Source organism: Carcharhinus amblyrhynchos, chromosome 4 (genome assembly GCF_965287045.1).
Source record: "Carcharhinus amblyrhynchos chromosome 4, sCarAmb.v2.hapA, whole genome shotgun sequence".
NCBI classification, from domain to species: Eukaryota; Metazoa; Chordata; class Chondrichthyes; order Carcharhiniformes; family Carcharhinidae; genus Carcharhinus; species Carcharhinus amblyrhynchos.
Genome location: NC_137327.1, coordinates 62,812,932 through 62,832,457, shown reverse-complemented (window position 1 = coordinate 62,832,457; position 19,526 = coordinate 62,812,932). Strand labels below are relative to the sequence as shown.

At 43.8% G+C, this 19,526-nt stretch overlaps 1 protein-coding gene across 1 annotated transcript in view; it reads right to left on the bottom strand.

The window, feature by feature from the left end:
- Window positions 1-19,526, bottom strand: part of hydin (HYDIN axonemal central pair apparatus protein) — a 1,114,396-nt gene that overhangs the window by 622,025 nt on the left and 472,845 nt on the right. Inside the window, exon 19 of the mRNA XM_080187991.1 lies at window positions 8,190-8,428. Coding sequence (XP_080044117.1) covers window positions 8,190-8,428 — 239 coding nt within the window. The remainder of the gene's footprint in view (window positions 1-8,189; window positions 8,429-19,526) is intronic.

The window sequence follows — 19,526 nt, the reverse complement described above, 5'->3', positions numbered from 1 at the left end:
ATGCTAGCCTTTATAGGAAGGGGTATAGAGTAAAAGAGCTGCCGTCTAATGCTTCAGTTGTACAGAACGTTGGTTAGGCCGCATTTGGAGTACTGCGTCCAGTTCTGGTCACCTTACTACCGGAAGGACATGGAGACCCTGGAGAGGGTGCAGAGGAGGTTTACCAGGATGTTGCCTGGCATGGAAGGACTGAGTTACGAGGAAAGGTTGGAGAAACTGGGGCTCTTCTCCTTAGAAAGATGGAGATTAAGGGGGGATCTAATAGAGGTGTATAAAATAATGAAGGGAATAGATACAGTCAACAGTGGTAGGCTTTTCCCTAGATTGGGGACAATTACGAGAGGGCACGATCTAAGGGTGAGGGGGGAGAAGTATAATTTGGATACGAGAGGAAGGTTTTTCATGCAGAGGGTCGTGGGGGTATGGAACGTGCTACCAAGTAAGGTGGTGGAGGCAGGCACGTTGGACTTGTTTAAGGTTTACCTAGATAGACACATGACCGAAACAGGGATGGAGGGTTATAGTAGACGGTACTAAATAGGGTCAGAGCCTCGGGACGACACCGGAAATGTAGTATTACATGTTAATGTTTTGTCTTTTTAATCCACAGGTTCCGGTCCACCTTGTTGTCAAACGAGGGGCATGCACACGGTGGGTCGTGCGTGGGCTGCTCTTGGAGGTTCCGAGAGTGGCCTAGTACTTCGTGTCGTTGTGTGTGCTTAATCCTGGACCAGCAGATGGGCACCACAACAGCTCAGTGACTATCACTGCTAGCTGTGCAGATACATGGATTTAGGCCTGTGTCTGTGGGAGTTTGCGCATTCTCCCTGTGGTTGCGTGGGTTTCCTCCGGGTGCTCCGGTTTCCTCCCACACCCCAAAGATGTGCTCTTAGGCTGATTGGTGTACCAAATTGACACTATTCTCCCCTGAATCTGGCTACATTAGGGGTTCCACTCACATACACACACAGGGCAGGGCAGGTGTAGGAAAATGCGGCGGCGCGGGCTCGTTGGGCCGAAGGGCCTGTTTCCCGTGCTGGGTTGTTCTTTGTTCTTTGTTTAGATCCTGCCAGATCTGCTCAGATTTTTCAACATTTTCTCATTTGCTTTCAGATTCCAGTATCCGCAGTAATTTGTTTTCATCCATTTTATCATCCTTCTTTCTCACTTCCATTTTTCCACTTCTCCATCTCAGCTCTCCTTCTTGACCCCACCCCTCCACCCCTCCTTCTGGGCAACTGCCATAATCTCCAAGCAGTCCCTTTACCATCTGCACCTCTGTCCTGCCATTCACACACTCTGATTCCTTAATGGGCACTTTGAGCTCCTTTTCAGCCTTCTGTACCCTCATTTACATTGCCTTTGTCCCATTCCACACCCCACCCCACCCTTTCCCCCACCTTTCTCACTTCCTGCTCATTTTCTTTGCTCTAAGCTCTGACAAAGGATCATCTAGATTCGAACCGTTGGCTCTATTCTCTCCCCACAGATGCAGCCAGACCTGCTGAGATTGTCTGGCATTTTCTGTTTTTAATTCAGAATGCTGTGAGCTTAAGGGTCACAGGCAATGGGTGCTCCCCATTTCATGTAGTACCAACTCTTGCAGAGGAGGTCCGCCTTCCCCCAGGACAGACACAGTCTTCTGTAGACATTTGAAGATACAATGACTAATATTGGAAAACCGTCACCCAGTACCTCCACATCTGTGGTGCTGCTCCTGCTCCACTAAATGGCATAGCTGTTTAGCTGCACAGCATTTATTGGCATAATCACAAGTGAGGGGAGTCTGGGGTGGCTGTGCAGGCAAGTGTCTGCCTCTAATGGCAGATGAGGCACCACTGAATTGTAAGCCAGAATTTAGAAGTCCAGCTCATTCCTAGAGGGAACCCTGTTTCTCCCAGGTCACAAGAGGTTCAGAATTGAGCAGCCTTCCATGATCCATCGAGATGTATGCAAGCATCCCTATCAATTGGTTTTGGTCTTCTGAACAGTTTCTCCCTGTTGTCCTCACATTGCTGCCTGAGAGTGAATTCCGATCAAATTGCAGTCATCCTCCTGTGCGTCTGAGGTCCTTCAGGCTGCATGAGGGGAGATGGAGCCCATTCCTGATTTGCTTACCTGATAGTCCAGTCCTTCATGGGATCTCACCTGGGTAACTCAGTCATCCCCAGTGCTGAGTCCTCCCGCTTTCTGGCGAACCCCCACGAAGGAAGAACACTCCCTCAGCTGGACCCAGCAATGAGGAAATGAGAAGCACTGCCTGCATACTAGCTTTCACAACCGCTTTAAAGTAAGGAGTGGCCTGAAATGAAGATCAGGTAAGGTCCTCTGGACCTTTTCCCCCAATATGACAATTATGGGAGCCCCACTCCTTATCTGCGTGCCTCATGTACTTTCCATGCCACCTGAGCAGTGAACACCCCCGGCGGTCGATGGCTGCTTGAACACTCACCTCCTTAACTCCTCCTCAGAGGTGAAAGTACCAGCGTTCACACTTATGTAGAGCTGTTGTAAATGATGCCAGTGTGACATCATGCCAATGCCAATGAACATCCAGTGAGGGGGTAGTCCCGGACACAGTACTCGTTAATGACACGCTATTGTATTAAAATGAACTTCCCGGGGTTCTGCGACGTGTTGCACGCTATTCCGTTGGCAAGGGGGCAGGAAGATCGGAATTTGGAGACTTACCGGCACGATTACACTTTCCAAGTCTCTCCAATTTTGAGCGCATGCTTCCATTCCCGTAGATGGGAAGCACGGATTCAAATTGCACCCGTTGTAAACACTTCCATTTCAAAAAATCCTGCTTGGGAAGATCAAAGGGGGCAGGGGGTGGGGAGAAATTGGACTTAACATCTGTTGTTTGGGCATCTTACCACAGCATCCACTAAGACCTTCTGTATAGAAGGGCAGTGGCGCCATGGTATTGTCACTGAACTAGTAATCCAGAGACCCAAGGTAACGTTCTGGGACCTTTGTTCACATTCTATCGCGACAGATGGTGAAATTTGAATTTAATGAAAAAATTTGAATTAAAAGGTGACGATGAAACCATTGTTGACTCATGCCCTTTAAGGAAGGAAATCCGTTGTCCTTGCCTGATCTGGCCTAACTTCAGACCCACAGTAATGTGGTTGACTCATGGTTGCTCCATCTGAAGCAATTAGGGATGGGTATTAAATGCTGCCAAGTTGGCTATGGCTAAATCCCATGTAAGAATTTAAAAAACTGTCCAGAAACTTTGATGCCATTGCTGATTTTTTTTTCCCAGCTCTTATTCTCTTCTAACATGGCTCCAAGTACTTGAAACAGCCGCAAGATACCACCCATTTAATAGGTGCAGGATAGCTTGAAATAGTGCAAGCTGGGTGAAAGTGGTGCCTAGGAAGTTACAAATTTGGTCAGCAATGCTGCATGCAGCAATCATTCAAATGAACAGACAGCAAACTGAGCTATGTGAAAAAGAAGCAGATTAATTGGGCACTCATTTTCAGGATATATAATTAGCCCATTGTATTTAAATTATCACTACAAGCCACATACTTTGACTGGAAGGTGGCATCTGACTAAGGGTGTCAAAATTTGCTGACGACACCAAGGTTGGTGGAACGGCAAATTGTGCGGAGGGTGTGGAGAGTCTACAGAAGGATCTAGATAGGCTGGGCGAATGGGCCAGGAAATGGCAAATGGAATTTAATGTTGGCAAGTGCGAGGTGGTCCACTTTGGTAGGAGTAATGGTAGGAAGGATTATTACTTACGTGGCGAAAAACTGCAGCAGGCGACGGTGCAGAGGGACCTCGGGGTCCTTGTGCATGAGTTGCAAAAACCCAGCTTGCAGGTGCAGCAGGTGGTCAGGAAGGCGAATGGGATGCTGGCCTTCATAGCGAGGGGGATTGAATATAAAAGTAGGGAGGTCTTGCTGCGGCTATATAGGGCATTGGTGAGGCCGCAGCTGGAGTACTGTGTGCAGTTTTGGGCGCCGTACTTACGCAAGGATATTTTGGCCTTGGAGGGAGTGCAGAGGAGGTTTACTAGGCTGATACCGGAGTTGAGGGGGTTGAGCTATGAGGAGAGGCTGAATAAATTAGGCTTGTACTCGTTAGAGTTTAGAAGAATGAGGGAAGATCTCATTGAGACGTATAAGATGATGGATGGGATGGATAGGATAGAGGTGGAGAGACTCTTCTCGCTCAGAAAGGATAGTAGGACTAGGGGGCACAGCCTCAAGATAAAGGGGGGGCGGTTTAGAACAGAGTTGAGGAGGAACTTCTTCACTCAAAGGGTGGTGAATCTCGGAATTCTCTGCCCGTTGAAGTGGTGGAGGCTACCTCGCTAAATATTTTTAAGACGCGGGTTGATGGGTTTTTGATAAGAGAGGGGATTAAGGGTTATGGGGAGAGGGCGGGAATGTGGAACTGAGCCACGACAGATCAGCCATGATCTTATTGAATGGCGGGGCAGGCTCGAAGGGCTAGATGGCCTACTCCTGCTCCTATTTCTTATGTTCTTATGTTCTCAAATGCAAATCCTTCCGTCCTCTGCATTGCAGGGGCAAACTGAAGAATAATGAATTTTTCACCAATGCTGGCAGACCTCACAAATTGGTGAAATGGAATTTCCTTTTGAACAGCTGGATAAACAAAACTCAGAACCAAGACATTTCAGTTTCAACAGGCAGAACCATTAACTCACCAGTTCTGTAAAAGGGTCATTTAGACTGAAAACATAAACTCTGTTTCTCTCTACAGATGCTGCCAGGCCTGCTCGATTTGTATTTCAGATTTCCAGCATCCACAGTATTTTGCTTTTATTGTCCATTAATCCTCAAGTCTGAAAAGCTGAAGAATGCACAGACAAACTCTTCAAATCACAAGGGTCATCTTTCTGTTCTGCAAGTGGCCTTTTTCCAATTACATATTCTCAGCTCCCGCTAAGATTTGGAAAAGGAATGGGTTATATTGAGTGTTCTTAAACATCATCATGTTTTATGATTTCTTGCCAGTGAAGGATTTGAACACAAGAATGAAAACATTAAATTCAAGGCACTGGGACTAGGAACCATACTGGATCAGTGACTGCAGGAGTGATGTCATGAGGCTCAAGAAACAGGCAGCAAAATTTTGGATAATTTCAAAATTGTAGGAGGGTGGAAATTGGGAGGTCATCCAAGAGAGTGGTGGAACAGTCAAATCTGTAATTAACAAAAGCCTGGATAAGTATGGGCTGAGACAGAGATGGGTGACGTAATGGCGATGGAAGTAAGCAGTCTTTGTGATGGAGAAGATTTGGGGATGGAAGCTCAACCCCCAAGACAAATAGAATATTGAACTAGTGAATATTACGATTCATTTGACAAAGATGATGGAACTAATGGCAAGGCAACAGAGTTTGTGCCAGGCATCAAAGATAATGGCTTAATTGGGCTTTGCAATATTTAATTGAAGGAATTGCAGCCCATTCAGGATGAGGTGTTGGACAAGCAGATTAACAGAGCAACACTGGAAAGGTCAAGAAGCTGAAGAAAGTCTTTTGATGATTTTGCCACAGGGATGCATGTAGTTGATCAATAGGAAACAGCTGTGAACAGATCCTTGGAGAACTTAAGGCATAAAAGTTTTGGGCTGAGATGAAAAGCCATTTTTTGAAATTGCCTGGCTTTGACTGATTGGTGCAAATATAACCAGATCCCAGTCAGTTTAACAACGAAGGAGAGAAACCCGAGCAAGAATTGATACTGTAATCTATGTCAAATGAACAATAATCTGTGACTATGATTCGGTTGTTTCAGTTGTAGAGCAGAATCAGAAACTAGAATCAGAGTTTCAAACCTGGAATTGTCTGAAAGGCAGACTTTGAGAGTCAACATGTTCAAGAGAATTGGACAATAAAGGAAAATTAGAAATGTTATAATTCACTGCTCAGTGACTGAGTAAAGGAGGAATCTGGAACCAGTATTTCCTTAACATAGGTTTATTCATAATACCCAGAGAAGACAAACACAAGAACTGGGTCCCTTTTTCTTGATGTGGAGATGCCAGTGTTGGTCTGGGGTAAGCACAGTAAGAAGTCTCACAACACCAGGTTAAAGTCCAACAGGTTTATTTGGTAGCATAAGCCACAAGCTTTCGGAGCGCTGCTCCTTCATCAGGTGAGTGGGAGTTCTCCCTTTCTCTTGCCCTCTCACAGTGGAAATGGTTCTTATGCACACTTAAGAATAACACCATAACCCTTTCTCAAATAATAACAACTGCTCTCATTTACAAGTGGAGCATGTAATTCATCATGAAAGGATTGCAACATTAGCAGAAAATCAATTACGTGAGAAAATAGTAACTGTTAACAGAATCAACTAACATTGGGAACAGGAAATAGCAGGAACTGGATCATTTGTAACTGTCCTTAAGAAGATTGCAGTAAGCCGCCTTCTTGAACTATGGTGAAGGTGTTTGTCCAGTGCTGTTAGGTGCTGTGAGTTTTAGAACTTTGTGCAAACAACAAGAAGGAGCAGCGATTTATTTCCATGGCAGGATGCAACGTGACTTGGAAGGAAACTTGATGATGTTCCCACGTTCTGCTACCTCATCTTTCTAAGTGGTAGAGATTTTGGCAGGTTTGATAAGTACTGTTGAAGAAGTCTTGGTAAATTGTTGCAGAATATCTTGTAGATAGTACACACTGCAATTGCACTGCATAGACTGTGGTGGGAGGGGGGTGCAAATACTTGAAGTGATGAATATAGTTTAATGCCAATAAAGTGGACTGTTTTGACTTTTTTGTTGAGACACAAGTGGTGTTGGATTTGCATTCATTCTCGGAAGTGGAGCATATTCCCAAACTTGTGCCTGTACATTATGTAAACTTTAGGAATTAGGAGGTGAATCATTCAGCACACAAATATTCAATCTCTGAATTGCTCTTGTATCCACAGTATTTATATGGTGGTCCAATAGTTTCTGTTCAATGGTAATCTCCAAGATGTTGATATTGGAAGTTTGATAATACTAATGCCATTCACAATCACGGGGAGATGATCACTGACTGGTACTTGCGAACCATGCATGTTGCTGGTTGCTAATCAAGTGAAAGTTTTCTAAGTCTTTCTACACGCGAACATAGACTGCTTAATTATGTGAGCTTTTGCGAATGGTACTGAAAGTCTGCAATCATTACCAAATATCCCATGTCTAGCCTTATGATGGTCATTGATAAAATAGCTGAAGATGGTTGCATCTAGGTCACTGCCCTGGGGAATTCCTGCATCAATGTCCCAGGACCAAGATGATTGAATTATAGAATGATAGAATCCCTACAGTGTATAAGGAGGCCATTTGGTCCATCAAGTCTGGAAAATCCCACTCAGGCCCTATTCCCGTAACCCCCCCATGTTTACCCTGGTAATCCCTTGACACTAGAATCAATTTAGTATGTCCAATCAACCTAGTGTGGACTGTGGTAGGAAACTGGAGCACTCGGAGGAAACCCATGCAGACATGGGAGAATGTGCAAACACTACACAGACAGTGACCCGAGGCCGGAATTGAACCCGGGTCCCTGGCACTGTGAGACAGCAGTGTTAACCACATACTACCTCCAACTTCCAATCTTGGATTGACCTCCAACAAATACAACCATCATCCTTTATGCCAGGAATGACTCTAACCAGTGGAGTATTCTCAATGATCCCCATTGACTTCAGTTTTACAAAGGATCTTTGATCCAGATTCAGTCAAGTGCAGCCTTGATGTAAAGGGCTGTAGTACTCTCCTTATCCCTGTGCAGCTCTCTTGTCCATGTTTGGGCCAAGGTTGTAATAGACTTTATCTGGAGTCAAATGGTTCTGACCGAGCCCAAACTGAGACCAAAAGAGAAAATGCTGAAAAATCTCAGCAGATCTGGCAGCGTCTGTAAGGAGAGAAAGGAGCTGACATTTTGAGTCCAGATGACCCTTTGTCAAAGTTATTTATTTGAACCCAAACTGAGCATCAGTAAGCACTTTTTAATTTCCAATTTCCAACATATGTATACAAAAATATTAGAATGGGTGACCAAAGATAGGATCAGAGGAGTGTACTCATCCCAACTCAGTCTCTTGTACCCTGTGTCCCCCACCTACCTCCCCAATCAATTCCACACCCAGTCTTGGCACAGGAGAATGCACCCTAATATTCTTGATATGACTACTTGCCTGAATATTGCTCCAAGGTTGAGAACTGGACCAAAAGGCTTGTCAGGCACGATGGTAGTTCCAATGCCAGTAGCTTGCACATGAATACTCCTTGTATGACTGTTTTCTACCTCCAAGTGAACCTTGTCTTCAGACCAGATTGTGTCATCAAGATGAGCCACAACACTTAAATCTATGTGTTGAAGAGGAGGAACCACAAATTCACTGGGTTCCAAATGCCATTTAGGGTTCTCTAGAGTCTGAAATTGGTCAGGTTAGAGAAAATTTATTAATGTAATAAAAATGAAACATATCAAACCTGCAAAGAAACATTAAAACTGATCCAGAGCACAAATTAAATGAGTGTTATCACTTCCATTAAAATAGCAGATAGCAAAATTTGTATCATCATATTAAATACTCAAATACTAATATTGCACATCATAGCTTTGAGGCTCTAAAGTCTTAACTAATACAGCAAGTTTGGAGACAGTTAATTAGTAAAAGCACAAGCTAAAGCTGAGTTCATCTGGAATTTCTAATAGCACATTGAGGTTCCTAGAGACCCCACTACCTTTGCTGAGGAGAGAGGGAATGGGGCAGGAAGCTCCCTCTCCATTAAACTCTATCTAATGACTCTATTCTATCAACTCTGTCTGCATTCAGTCAGGAGACAAGGTAAAACAGCATGTTCACAAATCAAACAAATGGACATTAAACATAAGCATTGAATACATGTGATCCGAACGTAAAAGGGAAGAAAAGTACTGGAAGACTTATGGGACAAAGAAGGCCGGATATCAATAAAATGCAATGACTTTAGTGAAGCAGCATTTCAGACTTAAACATGCATTCATCAAGAAGCCATTGTTCGCTTCAGAAGCATATTAATAGGTATGGATCATGAAAGGAGGAAATTTTCTAAAACTATCAGTAATAGAAAAGGCAGCTCCTGTGAAGGCTGTGTTGATGAACACACAGAGCAGAAGGTCTCAGCTTCAGTTCTCAGTCTGAATTAAGTCAATTGATCTCAGCAAGAGCAATGCTTGGAGCACAATAACTAGTCTCAGAACATTATGTGCAGAAGGAAAACAAAGGACATAATTTTCCACTCCGTATACTGTGTGGAGGTGCTTCCGCACCAGATCACCCTCTTTTAAGCTCATTAAATACGCATGAATGTGAAGCATGTGTGGGACACCCTGGGATCCATTGGCCCAGCCATTACCTCATCGGATCATCCTCTCAGGTGCAATATTTAAACCGCATCCATGCACACAAGTTGCTGCAGCTCAGGGATTGTTGCGGTAGACATCTGAATGGCCCCTAATCTGCATGTTTGAATGGCAGGAGAATCTTTACACATGAGAGCTGGACTTCCACCACCCTCACCAAGACGGCATGGGAGCAAATCACTCAGGTAGTCATCATCAATGCTCCCCAGAAGAAGATCCCCATCCAGTCTAGGAAGGAGATGAGTGATCTCAGGGTATATCTATCTTCTCCTCACTCGCAACACACACTCGCACAAGCTCATCAGCCATTCACAGGCTTACATCCACAGGGAACTGACACACAACTACCACAAGGGACATCACCACTGATTCTCTCACACACATTTTGATATCTTCAGCACTTCTCACATCCTGTAAAATAGCAGCTCAGCCCTTAAAGAGGTTCATTCAGTGCACACAGTCTGGCATCCTTATCATCAGTTTTTCCATCCATCCTACTCAAGGTCTGTCCACCTGTCTTTCAGACAATGGCACCCAGAACAAAAGGGAAAAATCCCACATTTCGGGGGGATGCCTGAGTTCAGGCCCCTCACTCAATAGGAAGCGCAAGCAGCAGAGCTAGCCAGCGAGAATTAGAACCGTGCCTTTGCTGAGGACGAGAATGGCATCTCCCAAGCAAGTAAGGATCCATACTCCTTGGACACCAACCAAAACTGTGAATGCGTTGTTGTGTTGGTGACTATAAGGTCAATTACTCATTATCTCTTTTTTTTTTAACGGGCACCATCAAGAAGAGGAAGCGACCCACCAACAGCCAGCCCATCAGCCCCAGGCCTTGTAACAGCTTGGGTTAGAATCCTGAGCACCCCTTAGATATAGAACCGTCACAGTGTTTATCACACCTTCCACCATCACAGAGACACGTACCATGATGGGGCTTAGTTCTAGAGCACATTTAGGGTCACCATCTGGTGAGCACAGCACAGATTCAGATGCACAAAACCTCCCTGAACCTCTTGATGTTAATATCTTAATGCTCCATGTTGACCTGACAGTTTTCCATCTTGAACCCCGTCCCCCAACTCCACAAAGATGCTATCAATTGCCAACTCTCCACATTACCTGCTTCCCATCTACAGGCAGCAGCTCCCTCCCCTGACTGTGACTATGCCACTTGTAGACCAGTAGCAAGCCATCAACCTCCAGAACAAATGTGCGTGTGGGACTGACCTCCCCTGCGAGCCATGTTGGACATAACTGACATCCAATAAAGAAAGCTGCGCTATGTTCATCTGAGGATGATCCCCTAAGGGACTGCTTAAAGTCGGTGGACTGGTCAAAATTTAAGAATTCAGCAACTAACCTGAAAAAGTACATGATTACAGTAACAGGCTTCATTAGCAAGTGAGTAGAAGCAAAGAAGCAAATCTCTGTGATCCAACCAGAAATCATGGGTGAACATGGGGCATCCACTGCGTACTGAAGTCCAGGTCTGAGGCGTTCAAGTCAGGTGACCCTGACTACTATAAGAAACCTAGATATGATCTATGGAGAGCCATCAAAGATGCCAGGAGACAGTACCAGACCAAGCTAAAGTCCTAGGCACCTACACGAACACCCATCAATTATGGCAAGGTCCACATGACGTAACAGGCTACAAGGTAATGCTTGTAGAATCGCCGGCAACAATGCACCCTTCCCAGATGAGTTCAATGCATTCTATGCCCATTTTGAGCAAGAGGTTAGCAAGAGGATATCATCTGCCCCAGTCTCTGAGGTCACCAGTGCAGATGTAAGATCAGCTTCTTGAAAGTTAACCCACAGATACCGACTGACCCAGATGAGGTACATGCTCGAGCACTCAGATCCTGGATGGACCAGCTGGCAGGAGTATTTGCAGACATCTTTAACCTCTCCTTACTCTGATCTGAGGTTCCTACCTACTTCAGGAAAATGACCATCATCCCTGTGCCAAAGAAAAGCCAGGCAACTTGCTTTAATGATGACCGCCCGGTGGCTCTAATATCCATCTTTACGAAGTGCTTTGAAAGATTAGACATGGCACGCATTAACCCAGTCGCCCAGATCGCCTGGACCCACTACAGTTCACCTATCAGGCATCACAGGTCCACAGCAGATGCAATCCTCTTACTGTGACAATGCCAGTTAATCCTGGAATACCTGGACATAAGACATTTGTGTCAGACTCCTACTTATTGATCCAGCTCATCCTGCAACATCATTATCCCAACAAAACTCATCTTTAAAAACCGTGGCCTAGGGCAAGGCTCTTCTTCTGCAACTGGATTCCAGAGATGGATTGGCCATGCCCCTTGCTAACCCACAGTAAAAAGGCAACAACACCTCCTACATGATTATCCTCAACACTGGTGCCTTGCAAGGCTGTGTCCTCAGCCCCTGATTATACTCGATATAAACTTATGACCGTGCGGTCAAATTCTGCTCCAAATCAATTTTCAAGTTTGTTGAGGACACTACCATAGGGGGTCAGATCTCAAACCATGATAAGATGGGAATACAGGAAAGAGATAGAGAATCTGGTGAAACGGAGCAATGACAATAATCTCTTCCTCAATGTCAGTAAAATGAAAGAGATAGTCATAGAGTCATGGAATCTCTATAGTACAGAAAGAGGTCATTCAGGCCATCGTGTCTGCACTGACCACAATCTCACCCAGGCCCTACTCCCCCTCCAGTATCCCTACATATTTACCCACTAATCCCTCTAACCTACGCATCTCAGGACACTAAGGGCAATTTTTAGCATGGCCTATCAACCTAACCCGCACATCTTTGGACTGTGGGAGGAAACCGGAACACCCAGAGGAAACCCATGCAATGACTTCAGGAAATGTTATGGAGGACATGCATCTGTCTACATCAACGGGATGAAATAGAGACGGTTGGGAGCTTCAAGTTTCTAGGTGTTCATATCACCAGCAACCTGTCCTAGTCTCACCATGATGATGCTATAGTTAAGAAAACCCCTACTTTCTCAGGCGGCTAAGGAAATTCGGCATGTCTGCTATGACTCTCACCAATGTTTAGAGCTGCACCATAGAAAGCATCCTTTCCAGATATATAACAGTTTGGTATGGCTCCTGCTCAAGGCTGCAAGAAACTAGAAAGGGTAGTGAACATAGCCCAGTCCATCACACAAACCAGCCACCCATCCATTGATTCCGTTTACAATTCCTGCTGCCTCAGAAAAGCAGACAGCATAATCAAGATCCAACCCCCTATGGTAGTCATTGCTTTCAGATGCAGGATGGAAAAATTAAGTGAAAGAAGGCACTGCAAGAGACGTATAAACAAAGTTTCAGAATTGAAAATACCACACACTAAAAAAAAGTTAAGTAGGCAATTTTGCAATTTTAAAATATTATCAAGTTGGACATAAAAAGTGGCTCCTAAATGGTTCAATCTTTGAGACAAGGGAGCTAACACACTCTGGAATCTCTGCAGCTTTGATCAGAATTTTACACTGATTTTTAGAAGTTACTCAAGAAAAGTATCAGAACAACGTTCATTAATTCTTCAGCACAAGCTTGGCAATAAAATGTCGTAAACTTGGGTAGGTCAATTATATACTGCTCTGTGGCATTTTCTGTGCTCACAGAGAACCAATAATTAATTTATTATTTTATTGAACATGTTCATGCATTTTTTTGCAGATTCCAAATAGTCCAAACTCGATGAAATAAAATGCCAGTGTACAGTAACTGTAGTGTGCCCAATCTACAGGATACCCTGCAGCAAATCACCAAGGTCACTTCATCAATAACTCCCAGAGCCCTGGCCTTCACCATCACAAGGACAGTAAGTACATGAGAACAACTTCACTTCTAGGTTCCCCTTCAATTCAAGTATCATCCTAACTTGGGAGATATATCAATATTCCTTCATCATTCCTAGAATTCTGAAAATTATCTTATCCTGTAGCTCTGCCTAACAACACTTCATCATAACCGACAACAAGAAAGATTCATTATCATCTTCTAAAGAGCAACTAGGGATAAAGACTTAATGCTGCACTTGCCAGCATCCCTCAGATTAATTTTTAAAAATGTTCTTGAGTCTTCACCAATGGCTCTTCCTTATCCAGGTTCCAAGAATCATTTTCAAACAACCATCTCTGAGGAGTCACAGCGAAATGTTTCATGTGATACAGTGTAACACCCAAAATCCAGGGAGGCAACACATCCTGGAGTGATCAATGGCTTCAGAAATGCCTGCCTGTTCTCCTAACTATGGAATCTCTCTAACCATAGCAATTCCACTCTTCTTCCTCCCGTGTTGCACAGCTAAGCCACCCACAAACCTAGCTCTTGCTACAGCCTTCTCAGAACCTACCTTGCTCGCCAGTATCCAAACATGTCCTGTTTGTTCAATATTTCCTCCTAAGACAACCTGGCTTTCAATCTAATAAACTTTGTGAAACACCTCCAATGCATTTAAATCCTTCCTTAAATAAGGAGAGCAAAATGCACACAGTATCTGAGATGTGGTCTCACTAATGCCCTGTATAACTGAAGCATAACATCCTTATTTTTACGTTCAATTCCACTCATAATTAAAAATGGCATTCCACCTAACATTTTTATTACTTGCTGTACCCACATAACTAATTTTTTGTGACTCATCTGGAAAACACCTGGAGCCCATTGCACCTCAGAATTCTGCACTCATTTTCCATAGTACTTTTTTTTATTCTTCCTGCCAAAGTGAAAAACTTTTCCATACTGTACTCCATCTGCTAGATTTTTGTTTACTCACTCAACTTCTGTAACTCTATCCATTTACACCTCCTTAAGTCCTCTTCACAACATACTTTCCTACCTATCTGTGTCCCACTGTTAAATTCATAAGAACATCAGAACTAGAAGCAGGAGTAGGTCATCTGACTCCTTGAGCTTGCTCCACCATTCAATAAGATCATGCTGATCTTTTCGTGGACTCAGCTCCACTTAACCACCCGCTCACCATAACCCTTCATTCTTTTACTGTACAAATATTTATCTTTCCTTGCCTTAAAAACATTCAATTAGACAGCCTCAACTGCTTCACTGGGCAGGGAGTTCCACAGATACACAATCCTTTGGGTGCAGAAGTTCTTCCTCAACTCCTAAATCTGCTCCCCCTTATTTTGAGGCCATGCCCCTTGTTCTAGATTCACCTACCAGTGGAAACAACCTCCCCGCTTCTGTCTTATCTACTCCCTTCATAATCTTAGGAAGGGAATAGATAAGATCTCCTCTCATTCTTCTGAATTCCAATAAGTACAATCCTAGTCTCTCAGTCTCTCCTCATAAGCCGGAATCAACTCTCAACTCCGGAATCAACCGAGTGAATCTCCTCTGCACCCCCTCCAGTGCCAATATATCCTGTCCCAAGTAAGGAGACCAAAACTGTACACAGTACTCTAGATATGGCCTCACCAGCACCTTGTACAGCTGCAACATAACCTCCCTGTTTTTTAAATCCATCCCTCTAGCAATGAAGGATAAAATTCCATTTGCCTTCTTAATTATCTGCTGCACCTGCAAACCATCTTTTTGTGATTCATAGACAAGGAAACCCGGTCACTCAGCACAGCAAAATACTACAATTTTTTACTATTTAACTGTGGCCAAACGGGCCATCTAAAATGGTATTTTGTAAAGCACTCTGGGACAATCAGGCAAGAAACTAAAATGACAGGCTGCAGTTTAAAGACAGAGACAAACAGGCCACAACCCTGACGAGTGAATAAGCAGGACATGGATCATCTCCAGGATGAAAGAGACTTTCTGGTCACAATGGGTTGTGTACCAGACATAAGGTCACTGTGAACCCTTATTTAGGAGGGAGGAATGTGACCTATGTGCCTCCAGCGCCTATAGACATGGCCGCTGGGGACACACCCAGAGATCGGTGTGGTAGCACCTGACTGGACTCTTATCGATCAGGGGGATCAAGTCCTGATCAATTGATTGGCAATGGCCAAAAGGGGCGTGAAACCAAACAGGGTATAAAGGGTGCTGCGCAACCAGGAATCTCTCTCTCTCTGACCCCACGAACAAGCTACAACAATAGTGACCATCACCAGCACAAGAACAGCCACCACACCTGAGAAGGTAGGAAGAAAGACCACAGCCAGAGTGCCAGACCAGACCAACGGACCAGACTACACAGAGGACTACCGAGACCAACGTACAGATAAAGGCCAATATCTGCTTGGGTACTTGCCAGTCATGCAAAGTTAAGTCAAGGTCTTGTATTGGACTTGAACTTTAGTATTTTCTTGTAAGATAACTTAATTGTTGGTTGGGCGGGTTATTATTATTGTGTGAGTTTAAATAAATATTAGTTGTACTAATAAGACGTCTACTCGTAGTTATTTGTCCACCATATAAGGGTTAAAACAGACTGTGCGGCAGGCAACATAACTAATAGTCCATTAGCCATTTTGCTGTTATTCCTACCAAATGGGTGACTTCAAATTTACCAAATCCATCTGTCAGACCCTTTATGCAGCAGCCTTTGGTGCAGCACCTTCTTAAATACCTTCTGGAAATCCAGATACACCAGATCCACAGTTTCCCCATTGTCTGCCGCACATATAATGTTCTCAAAGAATTCCACTAAATTAGTCAAACATGACCTGCTCTTCATGAACCGATGCTGTGTCTTCCCAATGGGACAATTTATATCCAGATGGCTTGATACTTCTTCCTTGATGATAGATTCAAGCATTTTCCTTACTGCAGAAGTTAAGCTAACCAGCCTTACTCACCTTTTGTCTACCTCCTTTTAAAAAAAGTGCCATCACATTTGCTGTTTTCTAATCTGCAGGAACCAACCCAGAGTCTAGTGAATTTTTGTAAATACCACGAGTGCATTTGCTATTCCCCCTGCCATCTCTCAGTACCCTGGGGTGCATTCCGTTAGGGCCAGAAGACTTGTCTACCTTTAGCTCCATTAGCTTGCCCAACACTAAACTCATGGGAGTTTTACTTTTTAAGCATCCAAGGCAATGATGGTTGATTTCTAATGCATCTGCACAAGAGAGAAAAAATAAAAACTAGCTCAGGTGACTAGGATGTTATGGAAGGCTAGTGTTCCCGGCAGAGGGCAGGAAGAGGTGAAAAAGCAAGAATGAATGGTGGTGTTGGTAAATAATACCTTTGAGACTAGTCGTGAGTCAAAGTACAGCAGGTTTATTACAAAAGCTTTTGGGGGAAGCTCGGTTCCTAAAGTGGTTCACCAGACTTCTCTCTGAACACAAATAAGAGTGAAATTTTTATACATCCCCATTCCCGCCCCAGTCATGTCCGCAGTTCTCCAGGATGTCTGTCATGGTTTGTCATCCATCATGTGGTTATTGCTGCCTCAGCAGTTTTGCTCTTTGCATAGTCTGTTGTAATCGTAGCTAACCCAAAGCCGCGACTGTCTCTGTTCTGTTCCTCTAGTGTGATTAGCTGTTATCGCATCTCGACACCTACAGTTTGTTTAGTCAGCATACAAGGTTACAAGCTCGCACAAACACATCAACTGGCGCACAAGATTACAAGGGTGCAAAAACAAGTCTTGCAATGCTTTGCACAAATCTTCAAGTATTACAAAGTTCATTAACCCGGTCTCTTCTTCAGATGGGGAGCGATCTCAAAAGGAAGTCCCAGTTGGGTGATATAAACGGGGGACAGGGAGAAGTTCCCTTTAATTTAGAGTAAAACTGAAAGGAACAGAGAAATGGGTTCCAAACAGAAAAAGGGCTGTGGATAGCAGACATTAAGCAAAAAAGGCTCAGGGGAAGCTCTGGAGATCTTAGGGAGCAGCCAAAGATTACTGATTCCATGCTATGGGCCAAGAGGCAAAGATACCTTCTCGAAACAGTAGTGTTTTGCTCGGCAGAGCTGAAGGTCTCAAACTGCCTGTTGAGTTGGTGCTTGGCTGCATGTTTGGGAATCTAGAGGAAGGGAATCTTGGGAGATAAAATCCTGTGAGGTGGACCTTTGTTGATGCCACCTGAGTTGGAGCAAACTTTGGAGAGAATCCAAGGTTGTAATTTCAAAGGTGAAGACTGAATTCTCTTGTGAGAGAGACAGAATTTCAGTGAGTTTGGTTGACTCAGTGTATTACTTGATATCTTAATGAGTTATTGAGTAATCCATGAATTCTTTCTTGGTCACATCTGCCATTTATTATGCAGTGTGGGGTATTCAACCACAGTTTTGCCTGTTAATGCACTTGTACTTCATGGTAACCTTGAATGTTAGAGTACAAGATAGATATTGTAAACTGTTTTATCTTTCTCACCTTATATAGTAGTTTATTTTTGTTTGTTCAAAACCCATGGAATCTTGTGGCTTTATCCAATTAGCAAGTATCTTCAATTCAAACTTAGTCTACATTATTAGTCCGTAACCAAATCTTAGCAACAACTTGTGGATCTGGCCTAGGATCATAACAACTGTGTGTTGATTAGTTCATGGGATAGTTACAGGCTAGAGTCATTCACAAACCAGGAGTAGTTTTGCATTTAAACTGGTACCCTACTATAGGTGATCGCACATCTGAGTTTGTCTTCTTGAAGCTAAAATAGTACTAATTGAACAGTAGTGTAGCCAGACTTCCCTGTGCCCCACCCCACCCCCTCACTCAATAACTATATTGTCCATCCCCACCTAACAGGGAGAGATTGAGAAACCTAAATTAGATTTCTGTGTCCCAATGATCATCTCCTCAGTATCCCACTGTATTACATGTACATTATCTGAACTCCTCAATTTGATATATTATTTTGAAATCACAAAATACCCACAGTGCAGAAGGAGGCCATTTGGCCCATCAAGACTGCACCAACCACAATCCCACCCAGACCCTATCCGTAACCCAACATCACTACCCTACTAGTCCCCTGATAATAAGGGGCAATTTAGCTTGGCCAATCCACCTAACCTGCACATCTTTGGACATACCACTCAGATAACAATTGTTCTGCATGTTATTGATGCTGACTCTGCCATTTAATGGGAATCTGCTGATTTTACTAGTATAGGAAAATGGAATAAGGCAATTTATCACAATTTTTTAACCTCCCAGATTGATCAATCAATGTCAATTTAGTTAAACAGAATAAATTTCTGAGCAGCATTTGCTAACTTGTCACAGAATCATAAAAGAGCTGCTCAAGATTGGCAGGAAACTTTGTATTCAAATGGCAGTCTACACTTCCCAGAAGTTACTATCATAGTTTCAAGTGATAGTATGGTGAGAGCTTAGTGTCTGGCGCCCTGTAAGTTGGCACATAACCCATTCATGTTGCTCTGACAGTCTCGCTGCCATTTCACACTCAACTGAATGTTGACTGGAAGCAGGTGGGATTCCCAGCTGCCTTTAAGACCATAAGAAATAGATTATGAATTGGCCATTCGACCCCTCAAGCCTGCTCTGCCCTTCAATAGGATCACGGCTGATCCAACATTGCATTTTTCACATTCACTTTTCTGCCCTTTGCTCGTAACCCTTGATTCCCTGACGGAAAAAAAATCTATTTCAGCCTTAAAACTACACAAAAGCTCTACTCCCAGAGCTCTCAGTGGCAAGAAGTTCCAAAGACTCACAACCCTCTAAGAGAAGAAATTCCTCCTCATCTCAGTCTTAAATTGGCTCTTTGGAAGGAGGTCCACCTTGAAGAGCTGTAAACCAATCTAAATGGGTGGTATGGTGGCACAGTGGTTAGCATTGCTGCCTCACAGCACCAGAGATCCGGGTTCAATCCCAGCCTCGAGTGACTGCCTGTGTGGAGTTTGCACATTCCCCTCTTGTCTGCGTGGGTTTCCTCTGGGTGCTCCAGTTTCCTCTCATAGTCCAAGATGTGCGGGTTAGGTTGATTAGCCATGATAAATTACCCTTAGTGTCAGGGGGATTAAGAGGATAAATATGTGAGGTTATGGGGATGCGACTTATATACATAAATGACTTGGAAAAGGGAGTAAGTGGTGTGATCAGCAAATTTGCAGATGACACTAAGATGGCTGGATTGGCGGGCAGTGAGGAGCAGTGTCAGGCAATACAACAAGATATAGATAGGCTGGTATATTGGGCAGATATATGGCAA